Source organism: Microcebus murinus, chromosome 20, assembly GCF_040939455.1.
Source record: "Microcebus murinus isolate Inina chromosome 20, M.murinus_Inina_mat1.0, whole genome shotgun sequence".
In the NCBI taxonomy this organism is placed as follows: domain Eukaryota; kingdom Metazoa; phylum Chordata; class Mammalia; order Primates; family Cheirogaleidae; genus Microcebus; species Microcebus murinus.
This window is the reverse complement of record NC_134123.1, coordinates 35848763-35872804: the sequence shown is the minus strand read 5'-3', so window position 1 is coordinate 35872804 and position 24042 is coordinate 35848763. Positions and strand designations below refer to the sequence as shown.

The 24042-nt window shown below is 51.1% G+C and overlaps 1 protein-coding gene and 1 non-coding gene across 3 annotated transcripts in view; one reads left to right on the top strand and one right to left on the bottom strand.

Annotated features, from left to right (window-relative positions):
* The window catches only part of FANCA (FA complementation group A), a 52395-nt gene that overhangs the window by 25986 nt on the left and 2367 nt on the right, over window positions 1–24042 (top strand). For both annotated transcript variants that reach the window (XM_075995900.1, XM_075995901.1), the window contains exons 18-37: window positions 452–540; window positions 1765–1825; window positions 1901–1950; window positions 3746–3822; window positions 5470–5583; window positions 6859–6995; window positions 7529–7599; window positions 7870–7966; window positions 8062–8249; window positions 9468–9564; window positions 11174–11350; window positions 12682–12755; window positions 14114–14242; window positions 18349–18433; window positions 19284–19441; window positions 20016–20121; window positions 21421–21480; window positions 21600–21704; window positions 22637–22749; window positions 23660–23798. In XM_075995900.1, the coding sequence (XP_075852015.1) occupies window positions 452–540; window positions 1765–1825; window positions 1901–1950; window positions 3746–3822; window positions 5470–5583; window positions 6859–6995; window positions 7529–7599; window positions 7870–7966; window positions 8062–8249; window positions 9468–9564; window positions 11174–11350; window positions 12682–12755; window positions 14114–14242; window positions 18349–18433; window positions 19284–19441; window positions 20016–20121; window positions 21421–21480; window positions 21600–21704; window positions 22637–22749; window positions 23660–23798 (2127 nt within the window). The remainder of the gene's footprint in view (window positions 1–451; window positions 541–1764; window positions 1826–1900; window positions 1951–3745; window positions 3823–5469; window positions 5584–6858; window positions 6996–7528; window positions 7600–7869; window positions 7967–8061; window positions 8250–9467; window positions 9565–11173; window positions 11351–12681; window positions 12756–14113; window positions 14243–18348; window positions 18434–19283; window positions 19442–20015; window positions 20122–21420; window positions 21481–21599; window positions 21705–22636; window positions 22750–23659; window positions 23799–24042) is intronic.
* Window positions 12158–12260, bottom strand: LOC142863023 (small nucleolar RNA U13). Its single transcript, XR_012913909.1, has one exon. It is a non-coding gene; the product is annotated as a small nucleolar RNA U13 (small nucleolar RNA).

Genomic DNA, 24042 nt, shown 5'->3' with positions numbered 1-24042 from the left:
ACTGGTGCTGGCCTTATCTGCTCACTTTCATTCATTCATTCATTCATTCATTCATTCATTCATTCATTCATTCATTTATTTTTGAGACAGAGTCTCATTCTGTTGCCTGGGCTAGAGTGCTGTGGCGTTAGCTCACAGCAACCTCAAACTCCTGGGCTCAAGCCATCCTCCTGCCTCAGCCTCCCAAGTAGCTGGGACAACAGGCATGTGCCACCATACCCGGCTTATTTATTAATATATATATTTGGCAATTAATTTCTTTCTATTTTTAGTAGAGACAGGGCGTTGCTTTTGCTCAGGCTGGTCTCAAACTCCTGACCTTGAGCGATCCTCCCGCCTTGGCCTCCCAGAATGCTAGGATTACAGGGGTGAGCCACCATGCCCGGCCTGCTCACTTTCTTTTATAAACCTTCCGTTCTTTCTCTCCCCTTCCTCCCTGTGTGGGAACCAGCCCCACAGCCAAGCACCGCAGGATGTTGAAAAGGCCATCACAGTGTTTGAACACACAGGCAGAATCCCGGTCACCGTCATGGAGGCCAGGTAGGGTTGGGCTGTCCAGAGTGTAGCTGGTGGCTATAGCACACCCAGACTCCATTGTCACCGTGGGGGCTCTTTTGAGCATGTCCTGTGTCCTTAGCCACATAATGAGGGTGGTCACTGTCTATTCATGGAGAGGCAGGAGTTGGGGGCGAAAAGGTCACAGCAAAGACCCTGCCCTTAGGGGGCACAGAGTGACGTGGACAGCTGTGCTCTTGCTGGGAAACATGTTTTTTTCTGTAAAAGCATGTGGTACCCTCCTACCCTGAAACAGCTGGCAGGTGGTATTGACTGGGGAGCCCACACCATGGGAGGGGAGACATTGGGCTCCATTTGGTAACAGTGATTTTTTTTTTTTAATTTTTCTTTTATTTCAGCATATTACGAGAGTACAAATGTTTAGGTTATGTATATTGCCTTGCCCCACCCAAGTCAGAGCTTCAAGCGTGCCCATCCCCCAGACCATTCGCACCACCCCCATTAGGGGTGTACACACCCATCCCCTCCTTCCCTTCCCACCTGCCCAACACCTGATGAATGTTGGTATTTTTATTAGTGCTTTCTTGGTGACAGTCTGGAGCCAGCACAGACAGTTGAATGGCAAAACTACATTTAATTCCTGTGATCCCCAAACATCTTAAATTCTGGTGCCTGCCAACATGGTGAACTGGTTCCACTTCCCAGGATTTTGAGGTCAGCTCCTGGTAGAATGCCCAGAAAGGATCTAAGGCCACCTTCATGGTCTTACATGGCCCAGGTTCCATGGCCAACCTCAGCGACACGCAGAACGTGGCCTGAGTTCCCTGGGACGCAAGAGTTGGCCAGCACAGACTGCCCTGTGCATGACACGTCTCATGACAGCAGAAAAGAAGACAGAAACATGACACAGCTAAATCTATAAAAAATAAGAGGAAAAAATTAAAATTTTTATATAAAAAATATAGAAACATAATGAAACATCAGCCTTGAAATGCAAAGAGCCACCCGTGGTGCCACCTCTGTGGAACCTGCCTTTTTGTTGTTGTTTCTCTTTATTTTTGAGACAGGCTTGCTCTCTCTCACCCAGACTAGAGCGCAGTGGTGTAACCATAGCTCACTGCAGCCTCCAACTCCTGGGCTCAAGGGATCCTCTTGCCTGGGTCTCCTAAGTAGCTGGGACTACAGGTGCCACTATACCCACCCTTCCTGTTAGTTCACGAAGGCTTCATCTGCTTTTTTCTGTTGCAGCATATTCAGGAGGCCTTACTACCTGTCTCACTTTCTCCCTGCCCTGCTCACACCTCGAGTGGTAAGTGTGTCTCTGTGCGTTTATGACCAGTAAGTTCCCTGCCGGTGTCTCACTGGGCCTTCTCTCTCCTCACAGCTCCCGAAAGTCCCTGATGCCCGAGCGGCTTTTATAGAGTCCCTGAAGAGGTACGCCAGAACCTCCGCAGGGAGGGCTACTCTGTTTCCAGGGGTTTTGATAATACACAGAATTATGGTTCTTTAATATGTTTTACTCACAGAATATTGGCTCAGAAATGATGTGGTTATGATTTTTAAAAGAAAATTGTTTGATTTTTGAATATCACCACTCAGCATTGTTCTTTAATGAACTTTTAGGATGATTGGTCTGGGATTTAAAAAAAGATGGTGTTCACTAAATAACCATTGTGTAATTTAAGCAAAGAAGGAAAATAGCCTTGAGAAAGCCTCACACTGTACAACCTTAAGATAGACCTGGGTTCTTGTTAGAATGATGATGTTGTGTCCCAGTTCACTTGCACTGTGGGTTTCCAGTAGCAAAAAGTTGGTTTGTTTCTCAAAGGTCATCCTTGTTGGGAGAAACTGGAAACTATGAATCCTGTTTTCCAGTGAAACTTTAAAAGTGTTTGCACCTTTAAGAAGATTCAAAGGAGAAAGAGCCTAAGAAGTAAAATTTTTTTATCTCTGGGATCCTTATTTTTATGTTTTTGTTATAAAATATTTCAAATATATACAGAAGTACAGAGACCAATTTAAAAAACACCCATGTACCCCCACCCATATTGCTGCTATCTTTTTTTTTTTTTTTTTATTTGAGACAGAGTCCTGTTGCCCCGGCTAGAGTGAGTGCTGTGGCTTCAACCTCGCTCACAGCAACCTCACAATTCTGGGCTCAAGCCATCCTCCTGCCTCAGCCTCCCGAGTAGCTGGGACTACAGGCATGTGCCACCATGCCCGGCTAATTTTTTCTATACATTTTTAATTGGCCAATTAATTTCTTACTATTTTTAGTAGAGACGGGATCTCTACTCTGAATTTGCTTTTTCTTTGAGTTGGTTTCTATTTGTTAAGCTGTAGCTTTCTTATACCAAAGCGGTGCACTGTCTGTGGGGTTCCTCGCCCCAGGCTGTGTGTTCTCTGTCTGAATTCTGGTCTGTCGCCATGGGCTTTAACTTCGGAGCTCAGCCACGTCCTCATTCTTCTCTGTCTGTATCTGGCTGATCTTCGGTTTATGGGGCGGCTTGGGGACAGGCCCAGAAGTCGTGCCAGGAAGTGCTTGCCGCTCTCTCCACTCGGCCTTTCTGAGTGTGGTGCTGGTCTCACCAAGCGCCGTGTGGTCTCTGGTGCTGCATGACCAGCTGTGTGTGCTGGGGGTCTCATTGCTTCCCCAACATGTAGCGGCTCCCTGGCCTGCACCTGAAGGAGGAGCCTGCTGGGCAGAGCGCACTGCTCGCAGTGTCCTGCGCCTTGGGCCCAGTCCTGGCTCCTGTTCCCAGCTGTAGCCCCTCTGATGCCCGTGTCCTTCTTACAGGACCTTGTTTTTACAATTCTGCATGTTTTTAATGACATGGAGTGTTTTTCTTAGTGCTATTCATTAAAAGTAATATAAATTCAGTTTTAAATTTGGAAATTATAAAAAATTGAATGAGATAAATAAAAGTAATTTATAATCCCACTGCCCATTGGTAACCACTGTGTTTAAAAGTCTAATCTCCCAGATACTAACATGTGATTGATATGACTTACTCTGAAAACAGTACCATTAGAATCAATATATGTACATTTTTAATCATACATATGATTTCTTCTCTTAAAACAGGACCATACTGTATGTGCCACACAGTGTTAATAAAATTTATTCAATCTGAATATATTTTTACTTTATAATAATTTTTGGAATTATAAATTTCAGAATTAATTCAAGTCATAGTTGACCTGATTTTATTGTTTCCTTCTGACCCAGAGCAGAGAAAATCCCCCCATCTCTGTACTCCGCCTACTGCCGCGCCTGTGCCGCTGCTGAAGAGAAGACTCTAGAAAGTAAGGTTCATGGCTGCCCACCTGCCTCGCCTGTGCCCCGCAGCTCCCTGACCGTGGCTTGTGTGTGTGGTGGCGCTGGCTGGGGCCTGTGCACTGGATTCAGAGGGGTCCCCGCCCCGGACAGCACAGGCCAGGCTTGGCGGGAGGGGCTGGCTCACAGGCTGCTGTCCCTGTAGGTCCTGTAAAGTCATCTGAAGTAGCACTTTCTAGCGTGTGCTGTGTGCAGCACGAAGTCCCACTTTATGATCTGCCGTCTCTGTTTGTACCTGGCTTAGGCTGAGGCATGTTTTCTGTGTGCCTATCCCATACCTTGGTTTGAGGTCCAGGTGCTCTCTCGGCCCACGGCCTCAATGCTGAAGTGTGTGGCCGTAGAGTGGGCACGTCACTTTCTGACAGTTGGGATAGTTCCGTTAGCAGTGTGAGCTGGGGTTCTTTAGGGACTGGTGATGTAGACGAGGTCAGGTCTATGAAACTGTAAAACTGAATCTGTGACGTGCCCAAACTTTGAGGCACCTGTGCTTGCCACACTTTCTTCCTGGTGCCCGGGGCTCCTGACTCACCAGGGCAACAGGGAGAGGCTGTCAGGAGGGGCCTGGCCCCTGTTGAAGCCCTGTTTACGTTTGACATCTGTAGGGCCAGGTAGGCTAAGTGGGACTTTTCTAACCATGGCCTTGTTTTCTAGTTCTGTTTGCCAAAACCCCTCCTTCCACAAGCTTAGGAAATTTCCAACGATCATGGAGATCCAGGAAACTGCAGTGGGCAGAGCATGAAGGTCCCTGGCCCCCCACCTGGACCAGTACTGGGCAGCTCACGGCTGCACTGGGATGTTGTGGGGGGCTGTGTCCACCGAGGAGGAGGAGGGTCCACTCCTGAGAGCTGAGCTCCTCAACCCCTGGGCCTTCCTAATTGCTCGATCCTAGTTTTGGGGATTGCAGTGTGTTTTCTAATGATTTGTCTGATAGAACTTAGGAGCAGAACCTTAGAGCCTGTGGGTTCTAATTTCATTTTGGGCAAGACCCGCATGTTCTGTGGTACCTTTTTACGCTTGTGTCTCCACAGCCCCAGAACTTGAACTTGTTTTGCTTTTAAAACATGGGGTGTATCTTCCTTGTTATATTCAAAATGGTGTGTTGGAGGTTTAAACAAATATCTTTTGCAAGTATGTGATCAGGTCTAGTCTTTTTATAGTAAATCTATGCAAGGTTTTTGCGCACTGGTCATTGTCTCTCATACGCCAATTCTCCGTCGTCGTTCACATCCTGTTGTAAAACACAGGGTCACCATGTTGTTTAGCAGTTCAGGGAACAGGGACCAAACCCTGATGTGTGACTCTGCCCCAGCCTTCCCAGCCCTCACACTCTGGCTGTGCTTTGGTCCTTTCCTGCCACGAGTGTGCTTTTCACGGTTGTGATGTTGTACACAGAACCGTTTTTTCCCTTAGGCATTATAAGTGTTTTAATTTCTGAAATGACAGCATCCACCATCAGAGGGGGAGTCCCTCTCCTCCCCTAGACTCCAGCGCCCTGTCCGACATGGGAATTAACAGTTTCCTGTTCAACTGGGTGTGGTTTCCCTTTCCATGATGATGAGTCCTGTTATGTGTGTTTCCAGCCTGGCCTAACTGTTGAAATTGCCCCCCCATCTCAGATGCAGCCCCCGGAGCAAGGGCAGAGCCCAGCTGTGCTGAGGAGGCCCTGGGACGGCTTACGGCTGCCCTGGGAGAGCTCAGAGCCTGCATGAGAGATCCCGATCGATACGATGGTGAGCAGTGCTCACGTGTGAGCGTGTGCACCTGTGGGTGGAGTGCGGTCCAGCTGTAGTGGTTAGACTTGACCGTGGGCTGACGGGGGTTGAAGGTGCCACCTTCTTTCAGAGACAGTGGATACGGGTCCCATCCCAGCTGTCACAAACCCTTGGCAGAAGATGGGTGCTCTGTTTGGCATCTGAGTAGGGCAGATGACAGAGAAAGGAAGGAGAGAAGTTAGGAAGACATTTGGCTTTCCTCCTCATCCTCTCTGCCTTAGCAGATGTAACGTCACACACATTGTGTCTCACCCCATGATCCTGCTTGCATATGACTGTTCCATAAAACAGGTGGTGCGCGTGTCTACCTTGCAGAGTGAGACACCAGCGTCACACACATTGTCTCTCACCCCGTGATCCTGCTTGCATATGACTGTTCCATAAAACAGGCGGTGCGCGTGTCTACCTTGCAGAGTCAGACAGCAGCGTCACAGCACTTGCCACTCCACAACAGCAGTGCACTGTCAGATTATCATTGCTGTACATGCAGGATCCAAAATAAATCAGCCATGTTTTTACTGAGTAGCTGTAATAGTTTTATATTTATTATGAATTGATTTCTTTCAAACCAAACCAAGACTGAAATATTAGCCCAGCTGCCTTAGTGTGGCGCCTCAGACATGCCCCCTGCTGCAGCCATGCTGTGAGTGTCATAAGCTCCCCTTTCAAGGCGGTGCTTGTGCAGAATTGGGGTTTGGGGATGTTGAGGAAAAGTTCTAGTGTTTAATCAAAATATTGATAAATGTCAGAGCTGCCCTGTTTCTAAAAGAAACAGAAATTTTCATGTGTAAGTGGCGTAGCTGGGCCCACGTATTGTGGTCTCTGGATAGCTGGTGTCCCAGAGGCTATGTAGAGGCAGAACCTCTGGCGTGTGTTCAGACATGGATGGGGGTTGGTAGAGCTGGCCTGGGGTTTCAGATGGAGAAGATAAAGGGGAGGTTTGTACTGGTGCAGGACTGTGTTGGCCTTTCAGGTGGTCACGGAGTAGTAGTGGGTGGAAGCCAGGCCCCATTCTGCCGTCAGCAGTGCCCAGCGTCTCGGGGCTGCAGCCTCCCGGCGTCCTCATGACCCCACCTGCAGTGTGGAAAAACACTCCCCTCACTGCTGCCTGACAGCAGTGCAGGGTTGGTGGAGAGAGTCACACCTGGAGGGAGGCCGGGGCTCCCCTGCTGGTCCAGCCGTACACACCTCTACATCCACGTTTCCCTTATCTGACTTGTGTCTTGTTTGCAGTGATATCTGCTCAGATGGCAGTGATTTCCGACAGACTGGGCGCTGCCTTGCGCCATGGTAAGGACGACGCCAGCCGTGAGATGTCAAAGGTTCGGCTCAGCTTGGTCTCTCCAAGACTCAAGCAGCAAGAACAGGAGGTGGGTGTGAGCACCTTCAAATACGGCTCCAGGGGCTCAGCTGTTTCTCAGATCATGCAAAAAACAATGTACAGTCGTCTTCATGTGTGCTTGTTTTGCTAAGTAAACTGTACATGTTGAGATCAGATGTCCAGGGCCTGGGTGGTGTGTGCCAGGGTCAGCTCGTTCTACCCTGGCCTTTCTGTGTATGGAGAACTCTTTTACATTGTTAGTGAAGATTATGTGACAAAGGCCATTTGCAGCCCCAAAGCCTAAAATTATATTTTTTGGCTCTCACAGACTTGCTAATCCCGCTCACTAATGTGAGTCTCATGATTAGAGGTTGTGTGACAACAGTTAGCCTGTTCCAGTCCTGGGATTTGGGGAGGGTCCTTGGTACTAACGGGCATTGTTTTTTTCTCCCCAAATGCAAGCCCGTCTTGCGGTTCTGTCTGCGAAGCAGAATCGCAGTGTCGGTGGTGTGAATGGGACATCGGGGTTACATCACGTTGCGTGGGTCCGTGGGTTACCTTCTCAGGATCGTGTCTCTCCAGGTGGCGGATCTCCTGCTGACGTCTTTCTGCCAGAGCCTGATGGCGGCCTCCAGCTTCGCGCCCCCAGAGAGGTAAAGGCTCAAAAGCCTCCTTGAGTGGTTTGACCTGCTCGGGGTCCCTCTCCCTGCCGTGTGGAGACTGTGCGTGGGCTGGGGGAGCTCTGCGCGCAGTGCCGAGTCCTGCACGTGGGGACGCGGCGGGGGTGGAGAGTCACCACAGAAGCTGGTTGTCATGGGGAACGAACCGGCTTCTTGCTGGGGCTCCGGTGCCTGGGCTGCCCGCTGAGGCACGTGCAGGGCCAAGAGTGGCCGGCGCTGATGGTGCCGGGGCTGTCCGTGTAGGCAGGGCCCCTGGGCCACCCTGTTCACGAGGACCGTGTGTGGGTGCTCACTGCTGCCGGAGGTGCTGTCCCGGCTCTGCCAGCTGCTCCACCTCCAGGTAGGCACCTGCTTCCGGCTTGTCCTCGGTGCCTTGGGTCGTTCCTGCTGGGAGGCGGCCATCCACTCTGCCACTGGCCCTCACTCTCCTTTCAGGGCCCAAGCCTGAGTGCCTCGCACGTGCTGGGGCTGGCCGCTCTGGCTGTCCACCTGGGCGAGTCCAGGTCCGTGCTCCCGGAGGTAGATGTGGGTCCTCCTGCCCCTGCCGGGGGCCTTCCCTTCCCCGACCTGCTCGACAGCCTGCTGACCTGCAGGACGAGGGAGTCCTCGCTCTTCTGCCTGAAGTAAGCCACCGCCCTCGCCCAGCCACGTCCACCTTCTCTCGAGAAAAGTTACACGTCGTCACTAGACAAAACTGAAAAACGCAGGCATGCAGAAAACCGCACCACCCCCAGGGAGTCCCTTGTTAGCGTTTAGTATATATCCTTCTGGGACTTCATTTTCTGTGTGATGTGCATGTTTGTTTCTCTGTTATAAAAATGGAGTCATACCGCTTTACTAAACTGCTGAAATTAACATTACTGAAACTAGTAACACGTTGTAAATGCCTTTCCACATCACTGTTTTCCTTCCACGACCTGGGAGCTGCTGCTGTCCTGGGGTCGTCTGGCAGTTGGTTGAACCAGTTCCCTGTGGCTGGGTTAGGGTTTCCCGGCACTGAGCAGCCTCGCAGTAGCCACTGTCTTTCCAGGGTGAATGCCAAGGAACTGCACGGTCAGAAAGTAAACTTGAAGGGTTTTGAGATGCTCGTCCTACCAGTTCGTGTCAGTACACACCCCACTGTGTGTCTAGTCCACACGTGTTCACTGGACACGTGTCACAAGTCTCGTTCCTGCCCTTGCCCCTGCCCCCTTCTCCGCAGGGCCCCTCAGCAGCACCCAGGGCCACTGCAGCGGGGCCTGTGCTGAGTGGACAGGGGCCCCTGGGACTGGGCAGGGCGGGGATGGGCTCGCTGTGGCCAGACAGAGGCCAGGAGACTCTCGAGAGAGTTGGTAGCTAGGATAGGTGCCAGCTCCTAGGCTCCTTGGGCAGAGCTAAGCCAGGGTAGGCCTAGAGCACCGTCACGATGCCCAAGAGACCCTGTGGGGACCGAGTAGCAGTTAGCATCAGGACAGGGTCTGGGCAGGGGCACTGACAGGGGCTTTCTGAGAAAAGGTGTAGGAAGTGTACACGAAAGTGACAGCCCATGCAGGCTGCCCGGCCACTACATGTGGACCTCAAGGAAACAAACACCTGTGTTTGCACGTGGTCCAAGTGTTCGTGTGTTGCCTTGTGTCTGTCTTCAGTGTGGCAGGAGCTCATGGAGGCTGTGGCTCCAGCTCAGGGGGAGATTCTTCCATCGTGGGTGAGCCCGTGTGAGGCTTTGGGAAGGTTTTCTAAACCCAGCACTGATGCTCGGACCGTCTGGTTTAGGATGTACTAAATTCGATTTTGTGAAAGTCACATTTTTCCTTCATGCTTTATTCTATGTGGATCACATTTGTATATTATTTTATTTTCAGATTTTGTACAGCGGCCATTTCTTATTCTTTGTGCAAATTTTCTTCCAAGTCACGTGATGTTTTATGCAGTTGTTTACCTCTGGGCCTTATAAAAAAGGTAGGTCTGCTAAGTTCCTCTTTCCAGTCTTCTCTGAGCCACATGGGCAGAGGTCTTCACCACCTCAGCATTTCCCTTGGTGTGTGGTCCTATCATGTATGATGCTATCTCCTCTGCGTGGGCTGCCTCCCACAGCAATGGCGGAAGACTGCCTTTTCTTCCCGTTCCAATTTAAACTGGGGCTGTAAGGTGATAAACAATCCCTCCCCCCCCCTTTTTTTTTGAGGCAGAGTCTCGCTTTGTTGCCTAGGCTAGGTGAGTGCCGTGGTGTTAGCCTAGCTCACAGCAACCTCCAACTCCTGGGCTCAAGCGATCCTTCTGCCTTAGCCTCCCAAGTAGCTAGGACTACAGGCATGCACCACCATGCCCGGCTAATTTTTTCTATATATATTAGTTGGCCAATTAATTTCTTTCTATTTATAGTAGAGACAGGGTCTCGCTCTTGCTCAGGCTGGTTTCGAACTCCTGACCTTGAGCAATCCACCCGCCTCGGCCTCCCAGAGAGCTAGGATTACAGGCGTGAGCCACCGAGCCCGCCAGCAATCCCGCCTTTTAAACAGAAATAGATGTTTGTAGAATAGGTCATTCGTTTTTCTTTTTTTGAGACACAGTCTCACTCTGTTGCTTGGGCTAGAGTGCCGTAGCATCAGCCTAGCTCACTGCAGCCTCAAACTCCTGGGCTCAAGTGATCCTCCTGCCTCATCCTCCCGAGTAGCTGGGGTTGCAGGTGCACATCATGATGCCCAGCTAATTTATCTATTTTTAGTAGAGACTGGGTCTCCCTCTTGCTCAGGTTAGTCTCAAACTCCTAAGCTCAAGCGATCCTCCCGCCTCGGCCTCCCAGGGTGCTGGGATTACAGGTGTGAGCCACCATGCCCAGCCTAGAATAGATAAATTAAAAGATAAGTGTTTGTAAAAAGTGTTTCCATTTAAAGAAGAATTCTCTTTTCGTCTAGTGAGTGCAAGATGAGTGTTACAAACCCTAAATGTCAAAAGTGAAGGTAAAGTTATAATGCAAACCAGTAATATCCTTTTGTAGAATCATAATGAACATCTCTTGTGTATAAAATAGTGGTTTTCAATTGCAGGTTTCACACCAGAGTCAACTGAGCTTTTCAAAGTACAGGCTCCTTGCCCTGTCAGAACCGGGTGCAGCCCGTGGGGATCCAGGGTGCATCTGCACGTCCCCATCAGTTACTGTGAGGAACTCAGTAAAGAAAGCGTGGAGTGGAGACTCGAGAGACCTAGCACTCTCACCCTGGCTTCACTGGTCCGGGGCCGTGGTCTCTTAAGCACCCACGACTCAAGTGTGCTTACACAAGAAGAAAGTCTAATCTCCTAATAAGCAGAGACATACAGATTAACATGTAATTGATAAAGCACTTCACTGGCCATGTTGTCACAGTTTTTAGTGGAAACACCCAGGGACAAGTGGTTCTGCCACTGCAGAACTGCAAGGGCCTCATCCCTGGAGGCAGCTCTGACCCAGCAGTCCTGCTTCTAGACCTGTAACCCAAGGAAACGGTCAGATGCACTGGGATGGGCTGATGCTAGCCTCTCGTGGTGAAAGTTGCACAAAGAATAAGAGATCGCTCTGTCTCTGTTTCAGTTTCAGTTCCTCGTGTTCAGATTGTTCTCAGAGACCCGAGAACCTCCCTCCCAGGAGGACACAACTGGCCTTCCCTGGAGTCCCGTGTGCCTTGCACCTGCAGACTGGCAGAGAGCCACGCTCTTGCTGTGGAGACAAAGCGCCTTCCAAGAGCTGCTGAGGGAGAAAGACTTGCACGTAGGTTCCTCCTGGCCCTGACTCTGGGTCCCCAGAGGTGAGGTCTTTATTGAGATCACTGTGGCTTCGTGTGCAGCTGTTCAGAAATAGTACCGAAAGACCATGCCACACTTTACCTGATTTCTCCCAGGAGTAACTTTTAAAAACATACCTGCCCAGCTCCAAGATGTGGACCTGGCTTCACTGAGCTGCCCTGCCCAGGCTGCTCTTACCAACATGCCCATGGTACCAGCTGTTTCCTAGGATGTTTGGTTGTTTGTTCTCTAGAAAAAAAAAATCTCAAAATTGTTTTATTATATTTTTTTCATTCTGTCACTGTTGGCAGTGTCAGTCATGCAGGAGTGGGGCCGTGTGCAGTGCAGGGAGGGTGGGTGAGGCAGCCCAGCACCGCACCCCCAGCGTGGAGGCGGTCCTCCCCTTGGCGTGTGTGCCTGCTGCTTAGTCGTCTAAGCACATATGTGTGTCCTGAGCAGGGTGTGGTCTTGGCCCTTAGCAAGTGGAGAGCCCTGCACAGATGTCTCTGTGTTTCTTTTTTTTCACATAGTGTGCGGTTTTGAGATTAGTCTGGTGGATTTGTGGAACTGCTGTAAGAATTTTCAAATCAGAAACATGCTGTCATGAATATTGAAGGCATGTTTCTTGCCTCACAATCTATTCTTTGGTTATTCTTCTTCCTGTGCTGTTGTGCAGTGGCCCGACAGGGAGCAGGTTTGCAGCTGCTGCAGGTTAACTGTTGATACTAGGCTATAATGCTCACGCTGGAGAATTTGATTTTTTCCCCCCTTTTTTTTTTAGTTTTTTCTTCCATGTCAAATGGGTAAGGTGCCAATGCTGTAACCAGGTTTGAGGGAGGCTCATCTCATACAGGCATGTGAAAACCCTGTCATTAGCTTCTCACAAACCAAAGGCAGTGGAGAGTGTAGTGCGATTTGAGCAGTTGCAGTCACAGAGACAGTGACGCCCTCACAGAGACAGTCAGCAGTGCCACAGAGAGCAGTCAGCAGAGACAGTACGGCAGCGCTTCCTGTCTCGGGCCACTATGGAATGCATTTCATAAAAATAGCCTTGTTATGCTTGCTAAAAGTGTTACAGTGCTACCGTCTTTGTGCTAGAGTGGTTTCATGCTAGGGAAATGGTATAAAAATAGAAATTATTCTATAAGAATATATTCTTGACAAAATAAGGTTAAGTTTCCTTCCTGTGAGACTCCTTGAGCTGCAATTTCATTACAACATCATAACAGAGGGACACGGACCTCTTGAGATGAAATGACACCCTGTTCTGTAAACCTGACGTGGTTCATGCACACATGTAAATCCTTTTTCTCTCAGTTAACTTACAGAGACTGGTTATGGTTGGAACTGGAAGTTCAGCCTGAAGTTGACTTTCTTTCAGACACAGAAAGGTTAGTGTTTAAAGGAGCTGCCCTTTAAAATGTATTGTCTTAAAGCCTACATTTTGTCCTTATATTCTCATTTTAATGTCTGGTTCGACTGTATAACTTTTGACACAATTTCAGTTGTTCATTCTTTTATTCAAGAAACATTTATTGAGCTCCTGCCAGGTGCCAGGCACTTCTAGAATATTCTAGAAGCTAGGGGACCAGCATGAAAGGGACCAGCCTGCCCATATGGCACCTTTGTGCAGATGAGGGCTTGGACTCCATCCGGCCCCGACTGGGCTCTTGTCGAGGAGCCGTGTGCCTGGGTGGGGGTCCTGGCCACCAGCAGGTCAGCACGTGGAAGTGATGAAAGGTGGGGTGAGCGCCCAGACCTCAGCAGGGCTGTGTGAGGGCGAGTGACCAGGTGGGAGCAAAAGGTGTGTGGAGGTGCAGGCTCTGGGGAGGGTGTGGGCTTTGAGGTGGGAGCACCAGGAAACAGTACTGGAAGGACTGAGCCTCTGAGGGTCTTGGGCCGATGGCTGCGACATCAGAGGTCAGACGTGCTGTTCTGTGCTGGAGAGTGGGCAGCTGAGAGGGCCTGTGGGTCTAGGGTGGAGGTCAGGGAGGGAAATGTCCCCAGAAACGTGGAGAAGGCTTGCCACAGCCAGCCTCGGGCCAGCATCAGCCCTGGTGCCCCCACGCTCCTTGCAGGCAGAGACCTCCAGGCGTGTGGGCAAAGAGCTCCAGGCGTGTGGGCAGCCACCTTCTGCACTGCTGAGCGTGTTCGGTTCTGGAGGGAACACATGAAAATGGAGACGCTGGGGCAACAGAAAGAACAAGCTGCTTTTTCTGACAAAGGGGTGTTTGTGTGCATCTCAGGCTGTGCCCAGTGAGCGATGCGAGTGCCGCCTGCGCACTGGCTGAGTCCTGTCTCGTGCAGTCCAGCGATGCTGGGGAGTGGGAGGGGTGGGAGGGATGCTGAGATCATGTCCAGCGTGTTCCTGGGATTTCCTTTTTTAATTACACAAGTAATACTCAGGTGGATTCTGCACAAATTCTAGACAACGTGGATAAAGCACTTGCTCCTCGGCCCGATTGCAGTTGTGTGGAAATATTTCACTTGGGTTTGGCTCTTTCTACGTGAGTGGATCCAGCGTCGATGGTTCTGTGCTGTTTGCAGCTAGTGTGTCCTTGAGACCTCTCCGCCTGTGCACACAGCTGCCCCGCTCAGTGGCTTCCACTCTCCTACGTCCCATCGTGGTGGACCTTGGGGTGGTTCAGACATCCTAGGGTAACACATTGGCCTGCATTTGTGCAGTGGCCCCAATTACCAAGCTCATCAGTCTTTCTCAGAATTGCTCACGCGGGGTTCCCTGTTGCAGACAGGACTTCCACCAGTGGGCGATCCGCGAGCACTACCTCCCTGCACCTGCCGCTTTGGGGGGCTGTGATGGAGACCTGGAGGTGGCGTGCACGGTTCTCGTTGACGTGCTGATGGACTACTGCCAGAGGTGAGCAGTGCAGACACGGGAAACGTCTTGCTTTTAATCATGGGAGTTCTGAGAATGCAGTTTTATTTCTCTCAGTCCAATTATCTTTTAAGCACATTTGAGCATATTATAGCAAGTCTGAGGCTGTGGAAAGTAAAGGCGCACTTCCCGAAGCAGTGGTTTCTTTATGCATATAGATTTGCCAAGAGCAACTGCTGTGTCTTTCTGTTTTGTCAGCTGACACTGAGGGCTGGCAAACGTGGAGAGTGGATCAGTGGTCTGGCGAGGTGGCAGCATCGCAGGGACCCTCAGGGTGTCGGGACAGCGGCCCATACAGCGCTACGTGTGGGCCGGCTGGGAGCAGTCCTCTGCCTCGTCTGAGTCCTCTGCTGCCATCTCCACTCAGGGCTCTCGTTGGTGGCCGCAGGTGCACACTTTTCCTGACTCGGGAGTGACTGCGTCTGGTTGGTTACAGGTCGAGCATCCCTAATTTGAAATGCTCCAGACTTTGAAACTTTTTGAGCACCAATGTGACACTCAAAGGAACTGCTCATTACGGCATTTTGGATTTTTGGATTAGGGATGCTAAACTGTTGAGTATAATGCAGATATTACAAAATCAAAAAAAAGAAATTCAAAACACTTCTGGCCCCAAGCATTTCAGACGAGGGTTACCTGACCTGTATTGAGGCTGTGCGAGATTCCATTTTCCAGAGGCTCAGTTTATACAGCATGTTATGTTAGTCATTACAAATGGGTTCTGTTGTTACAGTCTGAGAAACATTGTCCAGGCAGATCATTGCTGAAGACAAAATCCAGGAAGGGGACTTTGTTTCTCCCACTGCCCTGTGTTCTCCACAAGGACCTAGGAACGTATTGGTCCATAGTAGAATTCTCATAAACTCACAGTGTGAAGTCTCTTTCCTGTGTAAAGGTTACATTTCAGCATAGCCAGCAGTGTGAGAAGTTCTTCCTGCTGGTGCCTGATGGCTGGGACACACCACACACTAGGCAAAGCAGAATCACAGCCAGTGCCTTTGTCCTCTGGGGCCGTGAGAGCAGCCCTGCAGGGATGAGCGAGTATGCACCTGCCCTCCCTCTGATGCTCCGGCCCCTGGCAACCAAGAGTCTGCTTCTGTGTGTGGATTTGCCTGTTTTGCACATTGCATGTCAGTAGATCATACAACATGTGTCTGCCTTCTTTCCCTGAGCAAAATATTTGAGGTTCACTATGTTGTATCACATATCAGAACATCATTCCTTTTTGTGTAACAAATAGTGATGGAAGGATGTATACCACACTTTGTTTATCCATTTGTTTATTGATGGACGTTTGGGTTGTTTGTCCTTTCTGGATATTATGGATAATGCTGCTGTAAAAGTTGTTCACAGGTTTTGTGGGGGCCTATGTTGTTTTTCTTGGGCATATTCATAGGACTGGAGTTGCTGGGTCATAGGGCAGCTCTCTGGCACTCTTTGAGGGACTCCCAGACTGTTTTCCAAGCCAGCTGCAGCATTGTACATCCCCACCAGCAGTATAGGAGGGTTCTGGTTTCTCCAAATCATTGCAAACACTTGTTGTGACCTGACTTTTTGACAACAGCTGTTTCACTGTGGTTTTAATTTGCACTTCCCTGATAGTGAATGATATTGAGCATCTTTTCATGTGCTTATTGACCATTTGCATGTCGTCTTTGGAGAAATATCTATTCACGTCCTTATTTAAAAATCGTGTCGTAATCATATGCCACATATTAGTAACATTTCAGTCCACATTGGGCCACATGTGCGTGGGTGGTTCCGTAAGAGTATAATACTGTGTTTTTATTGCACTTCTTCTGTGTTTAGGCGAGTTCAGATACACAGGTTCTTCCCTTGTGTTGCACTTGCTTGTGCACCCAGTAGGCACCACGCTATACAGACATGTAGCCGGGAGTCACAGGACATGCCCTCTGGTTTGTGTGAGGACACTGTGACGTCTGGACAGCGACAGAAGCACCCGAGGACACGGTTCTGAGAACATCCCTGTTGTTCAGTGATGCCTGACTGCATTCGTCTTCCTGAGTTGAGCAAGTTCATTATGTATTGTGGATATAAGCTCTTATCAGACATGATTTGCAAATATTTTCTCCCATTTTGTAGATTGTCTTTTCACCCTCTTGATAGTATCCTTTGATGCACAAAAGCTTTAACTTTTTTTTTTTTTTTTTTTTGAGACAGTCTCATTCTCTTGCCGTAGCTAGAGTGTCGTGGCGTCAACCTAGATCACAGCAACCTCAAACTCCTAGGCTCAAGCAATTCTGCCTCAGCCTCCCGAGTAGCTGGGACTACAGGCATGTGCCATGCCCGGCTAATTTTTTTTCTATATATTTTTAGTTGGCCAATTAATCTGTTTCTATTTTTAGTAGAGACAGGGTCTTGCTCTTGCTCAGGCTGGTCTCGAACTCCTGACCTTGAGCGATCTGCCTGTCTCGGCCTCCCAGAATGCTAGGATTACAGGTGTGAGCCACAGTGCCTGGCCAAGCTTTAAATTTTGATGAAGCCCAATTCATCTATTTTTAGTTTTAGCTCTTTAGGTTTTCGATCCATTTTGAGTTATTTTGTACGAGATGGGGTCCAGTTTCATTCTTTTGCGTGTGGCCATCCAATTGTCTGAGCACCATTTGTGGGAAGGACTGTTCCTTCTCCACTGAGTGGTGGTGGCACTGTGTCAAAAGTCAGGTGACCATTCATGTGGTTATTTCTGGACCCTCAGTTTTCTCATTGGTCCATGTCTGCCATAAGCCAATGTTGCAGGATTTGATCACTGTAGCTTTGTGGTAGGTTTTGAAAATGGGAAATACGAGTCTTCCAACTTTGTTCTTCTTTTTCTTTTTTCTTTTTATTTTTTTTTAATTTTGAGACAGAGTCTCACTTTGTGCCTGGCTAGAGTGAGTGCCGTGGCATCAGCCTAGCTCACAGCAACTTCAAACCCCTGGGCTCAAGCGATCCTACTGCCTCAGCCTCCCGAGTAGCTGGGACTACAGGCATGTGCCACCATGCCCAGCTAATTTTTTGTATATATATTTTTAGTTGGCCAATTAATTTCTTTCTATTTTTAGTATAGACGGGGTCTCGCTCTTGCTCAGGCTGGTTTTGAACTCCTGACCTCGAATGATCCGCCCACCTCGGCCTCCCAGAGTGCTAGGATTACAGGTTTGAGCCACCACACCCAGCCTTGTTCTTCTTTTTCAATATTATTTTGGCCATTCAGGGTCCTTTGCAATTCCATCTGAATTTTAGGATCAGCTTGTCAATTTTGACAGACAGTTGTGATCCTGGTAAGGATTGCCTTTGATTTGTAGATCAATCTGGATAATATTGCCATTTTAATAATACTAAGTCTTTCATTTTTGGATTATTCTTTGCTAATGAACAGAAATGCCACTGATTTTTGTACATTGATTTGCTGAATTCATTTATTAGCTCTAATAGTCTTCTTTAATGGATTCTTTAAGGTTTTCCATATATAAGAGCATGTCTTCTGTGAATAGAGATAGTTTAATTTTTTCCTTTACAATGTGGATGCTGTTTATTTATTTATTCAGGTTCCCTGGCTAGAGCTTCCAGTGCAGTGTGGAAAGGGAGGGAGAGAGAGAGAGACATCTTTGTCTTGTTCCTGATCTCAGAGGAGAAGCTTTCAGTCTTTTATCATTAAGTCTAATGTTAGCTGTGGGTTTTTCATAGATACCCAGTATCAGATGGAGGATGTTCCCTTCTATTCTTGGTTTACTGAGTGTTTTTATCATGAAAGGACGTATAATTTTGTTAAGTGCTTTTTCTGCATTTATTGAGATAATCATGTGGGTTTTGTTTTTATTTTAATGATAACTAATTGTCACATCGATTTTTGGATGTTAAACCAACCTTGCATTCTTGGGATAAATCTTACTTGACCTTGGTACAGAATTCTTTTTATATTTGCTGGATTTGGATTGCTAATATTTGAATTTTTGTGGTTTCTTGTTGATTAATGTGATTGTCGCACCCCCAGAGCAGCGCAGAGCACCCTGCTCTGGAGGCAGGGGGACCAGGAATGCCAGCAGCAGAGGAGATGCTGATGAGCTTTTACTGTATTTGCATTTCAGTTCGAGGAGTTGTGACCACTCAGAGAATACCGATTCGGTCCCTGGTGGCCGCACAGGGAATCAGGATATTCTTTCCAGGTTGCAGGTGAGATAGAGCACACCAAGATGTGGTGTGTTCACTGCCATTAAGCCATCTTCTGTTAAGATATTTATTATAGGCCAGACACCGTCCTCACACCTCTAATCTCAGCACTCTGGGAGGCTGAGGCAGGAGGATCACCTGAGGTCAGGAGTTTGAGACCAGCCTGAGCAAAAGCAGTCCTCCTGCCTCGGCCTCCCAGAGTGCTGGGATTACAGACGTGAGCCACCACGCCCAGCCTCACAGTCCTTTTTCTCATAAATGTCAGTGTCATAAAAATCAAAGACTCTGGAAATGTTCTAGAATGACGGAGGCTTGTGAGCTGTGACAGTAGAATGCCCCCTGACCCTGCACCCTCTGGGGTCCTAGTTGTTTGGCAGCTGACAGGACACACAGCTGTGGTCACATGTGATGCTGGAGTCCCTCACAGCCGAGCGAGCTGGGACCAGCTAAGGAAATGCACACAGATGCATTTGGGGTCAAGGCCTTTGTGTTCATAATTCACCCTCCAATTGTCCAGAAAAGAATCGAGTGTTGCACGCACACCTGCTGACACAGGGAGAGTGAGAACAATCAGTGGGCTAGATGTCAGGATAGCCGCACCTGGATGGAAGGGTACATGGGCGTTCCTTGCACTTTTCTTTTGCAATTTAAAAATGCTTTCCAAGTCAAAAAGCTGCTCCCACTTGGTCCTGCCCCTTTTGCCCCAGCAGAGACCTCCATGCAAACTCCTCTCTCCGTGTCCCACCTTGCCCAGCATTGAGCCCGGAGGCCTTTCTCTCCCCCCTGAGGGCGAGAGACACACCCACACCCTGGAGACGAAGGGTGTGAGTGTCTTGGCCTCCCTCTTCTCCAGGAGATGGCTGTGGAGCTGGAGCGGGAGCAGGACGGCCGCTCCCCCTCTCGGCGGCACTTCCTCTTCCGGGTTTTCTGCACGAGGCTCCAGGCTCTGCCCGGCGGGTGGGACATGGCTGCCAGCCTTCAGAGACAGCAGGAGCTGCTCACGTGCAAACGGTAACCCAGGCACAGCGGTTTCACAGTGACTGTCCCAGCCTTTTTCTCTACATAGTTTTTCTCCGTTAGTTACGTATTTCTGTATCCCCCCCCAAGCCTGTGGTGGTTCCATCCCCTTGGCGGTTCCCACGGAGAGTGAGTTCTGGAGGTTTGACAGGTGCTTTGGGTGAAAAGCCTTCCCGGCAGACGGAAGAGCCCCTCTGTTGAGGGAGTGGCGTGGGGAGCTCACTCCCCGTGAGGAGGATGGTGTGTTCCAGGTGTCCCCTACAGCTGTGCTCACTGTAGAGAGTGGCACACACAATTCCCAGTCACAGGGAACTGCCTCGCTACCCTGCGCTGCGTGCTCCTGCTCGGTTTCACGCCAACTGTCCAGAATTGGTTTCTTTTGGTAACACACCCCAGATGCCTGCGGGGCCGGCACGGTGCCGACGTGTGCTCAGGGCAGACCTGTGGGGGACAGGGCCGCAGCCGCAGGCTCTGGCTCTGGCTCTGACAGCGTCACTGGGTTTGCGGGTCTGGGCCCGTGGGCAGGAGCGAGCATGTGCCGCGCCCTCACTGCCCACCTTCCTCCAAGGCTGCTCCTCCGCCTGCCGCCGTCTGTGCTCCTGGGCAGCTTCCAGGCCGAGCCGCCCACCACCCCCCACTGCGAGGACTTCTTCCACCTGGTCAACTCTGAGCTGGTAGGTGCCGCGTCCCTGCGGGACACGCGGTCCTGGGGAAGGGCCCAGCGCAGACGCCGCTGTCGGCCGTTTTTCTGCACAGTTTCCCTCAAAGTTTAACGATTTGGACCCGTGGGATTTGGAGACCATTCTGCATGCCACACACCTTCCTAACTGTTTTCCAATTTTGACTGTTTATGTGTGCAAAAGCCAAGTGGTGATTTGGTGGTACTGCTGCCGCCAGGCAACTCTGTTTCCTTTTTTTTTTTTTTTTTCTGAGACAGAGTCTCACCTTGTTGCCCAGGCTAGAGTGAGTGCCGTGGTGTCAGCCTCGCTCACAGCAACCTCCAACTCCTGGGCTCAGGTGATCCTCTTGCCTCAACCTCCCGAGTAGCTGGGACTACAGGCATGCACCACCATGCCTGGGTAATTTTTTTTTCTATATATATTAGTTGGCCAATTAATTTCTTTTTATTTATAGTAGAGACGGGGTCTGTCTCTTGCTCAGGCTGGTTTTGAACTCCTGACCTTGAGCAGTCTGCCTGCCTTGGCCTCCCAGAGTGCTAGGATTACAGGCGTGAGCCACGCCTGGCCTGTTTCATTTTTGACACCAATAAAAGCAGAAGGTGGCACGTATAGATGTCACAGTGTCAGGGCTCCCTCTAGCTCAGGGATGGTGGCTTCTCCTTAAGGGCCTTTTCTTACTGCTTTTGGAGACAGGGTCTCTGTTGCCTAGGCTGGAGTGCAGTGGTGCAATCTATCACAGCCCCCTGCAGCCTTGAACTCCTGGGCTCAATCCTCCTACCTTGGCCTCCTACAGTGCTGGGCCCACAGGCATGCGACACTGTGCCTGGCCTCCTTAAGATTTTCTTTACATTCTTGCCAAAGGTGGTTTTCTGGAAGCTCTCAGACTCGGACGTGATGGCAGTTAGTTAGATGAGAAAACATGATGTGCTTCGTCAGCAGAGGATAGAACGAGACGATGGTTGGGCAGTGGCGTCATCCCAGGGCCCTGAGCAATTGTGCTACCCACACGTACCTCCCCAGCTCCCACCCGGAGCCCCCCTGCGTGGCCCGAGCTGGTGGCTGAGGGATGAGGCTGCACGGAGAAGCCATTAAAAGGCCTGTGGCTGGGAGCCTCTGGCAGCAGGCGGGCTGGGCCCCTGGCCAGTGGTCCAGCCCCGGGGTCAGCTAGGGGCTGGTTGCCGGCCCCTGAGCCCCACAGAGCATCCTGCTCATGATGGAGTCTACACAGCAGTCTCTCTGGCCTCACCTCCCTGCCCTGTGGCCGTTCCTTACCATCTCGCTGAACTCTTGCAGAGAAACTGCTGCTCCCACGGGGGTGCCCTGACACATGACATCACCGCCCACTTCTTCAGGGTAAGCCACGCCCCAGCCTCCTCAGGGCCCCTCGGCGGGTCCCGGGTTGGGTTCCCACAGAGCCCGGACTGTCCTGGGCCGTGGCCAGCCACTGAGCTGCTGGGTGTCGTCTTCTGCAGGGACTGCTGCACACCTGTGTGCAGAGCGGCGACCCTGCCCTGATGGCCAACCTGCTGCTGGCAGAGTGCCAGACCCAGTGCCCCTTGATCCTGACTTCTGCGCTGGTAGGCCCGTCTGCCACCGTCTGCTGGGGTGTTTCTGGGATGGGTGGGGGACTCTGCACCCACCAGGGCTTCTCAGAAGCTGCTCTCTGTTTCCCACTGTGTTCGTCCTCGTTACAACAGGAGAAATGGGAGCTGGACGGGAACCTCAGCACACAGCAGATGGGGACTGCAAGTCTCCCATTCCCAGAACTGCGCTCATCTCAGCTGTGTCTGTGGGTCTCGCTCCCTCGCTCGGTCTCTGTGCGTAGACTGGGGGCTGTGCCCGTGCCTCCCGTGAGGCACGTGAGAACAGAGAGGCTGCCCCAGCCCCCTGCTGTGTAGCAGACTCCGTGTGGTGTCACGTTCTGGGGTGCAGGCTGTGGGAGGAGCCTGCAGGGCGACCTTGGCTGCCTGGTCAGGGTCCTGGACAGTGCGCTGTCCTCCTCCTCCGTGTCCCGACGTAGAGGCCTGGCCCCGGCCCAGCCATGGGAGCCGAGGTCCATTTCCCGCGAAGCAGCACATTCCCCAGAGCTCCCTGTGCAGTCTTGGCACCTCACGTCTGGCGCTCGCTTGCCTCTCAGCTGGGCAGATGTCCCTGCACAGAGTTCCCGGCAAGACAGGCACGCAGGGCACCTCCCTAGGCCAGGTGCCCCCCTCCCCAGACCCCCGTCTTGTGGGTGAGGACGAGGACACCCCCTGGGGTTGCTCTGAGCTGGAAATGAGAAGTAGGCTGTGCACGGTGGCGCACGCCTGTGATCCAGCACCTCAGGAGGCTGCAGCATGGCGAGGCCACTGCACTCCCAGCCAGACCCTGTGTTAAAATAATTGATGAATTAGTTAAGTTATGAGGTCATGGATGTGTGGTAGTCACGAGGCTGGCTGTTGGTCACTCAAGGCTCTGGGTCTTCTGGATTCCGGCCTGGTTGTGTCCCAGCAGTGCCCTCTCCCCGCAGCTGTGGTGGCCGCGGCTGGAGCCCGTGCTGCTGTGCCAGTGGAGGCGGCGCTGCCGGAGCCCGCTGCCGCGGGAGCTGCAGAGGCTGCAGGAAGCCCAGCGCTTTGCCAGGCAGTACGTGTTGCCACTGGGTGAGGGTGTGGGCGCCTGACTGCGCTTCGGGACCTCTGGGCTGGTCATGGACACCGGGGCAGCCTCTGTGAGATCTGTGTGAGATGGGAGAAGGGACCCAGCTCTGCCCGGCCAGCGAGTGGGGAGCTCGAGCGTGTTTTGAGATAGGCTGCGTTGCAGTCACATTCCAGCTCAGCGTGTCCCACCTGCCCGTCCAGCGTGGGGTCCCGAGGCAGGGCCTGGGGCTGGCAGTGCCCTGGGGGTGTGTTAGGGGTGCCCACCCTGACCTGTGGACCCCATCAGGTGTTCTGGGCTGGGCCCAGTGGTCTGTCTAGGTCAACCCACCCTCAGGGCCGCTGGCGGTCCGTGGTGCCTGCTGAATGTGAGGAGAGCTGTGTGCTCAGAGGTCCTTGCAGAACAGCTTTGTCACCAGAGTTCTGAATCCCCAATGCCTGGCAGGTCTCACCTACCAACCCTAATTCAACAAAGATCAGATTGTTTAAAGTTTCTTAAACCAACGATATAATTATTTTCTGCCAAATTTTTAACTTGATGGAAAAGTGTTGGGTGCCACACTGGTAGTAGATGCTCCTTCGTCCTCTGTCTCAGGAGGGGACACCTGACCCATTCGCAGGCCAGGTGTGGAGAGCTGAGCTTAGGCAGCCAGACAGGACGAGCCCTGCGTCTCCGTGCTGTTGGCTAGAGCTCTCAGAAGGCCACGGGCATCAGCATCGCTGCCTAGGGCAGCCCTCGCGCCCGCCTAGATCCTCGCACTGAGCCAGGGGCATGTGGGATGCAGGCCTCAAACCTCACAGCTCTGACCCCCTGTGGGGAAGGTGAGCCCACAGCTGTGCGGGGCTGTCACGGCAAAGGAACAAGGATGTGGTCGATGACCTGGTTCTCTCTGTTCCAGCTTCCTGTCCCCTGAGGCAGCCTCCCCTTCACCCGACCTGGCCTGGGTCTCGGCTGCCGCCTTGCACTTCGAGATTCAGCAAGTCAGGAAGGAAGACATCAGGAGACAGCTGCGGAAGCTGGACTGTGCAGGAGAGGAGGCAAGACACCCAATCTGTTTCTTTTAATCAGTGTATTTCTCAAGGTTTGCTTAATTAACTTTTCCCAAGAACAAATGTGAGGTTTGAAATTCTTTTCACTTTATTTGGAAGTAAACCTGTCACTGAGTTTATAGGTTTTATGGGCACCCACTGCTGCACACCCTGGCAGCGTGGCCCTGGAGCTCTGGGCACAGAAGGCAGAGGGCAGGGCTGTCATGAGGGCAGAGGAGGGCGCTCCCAGGCC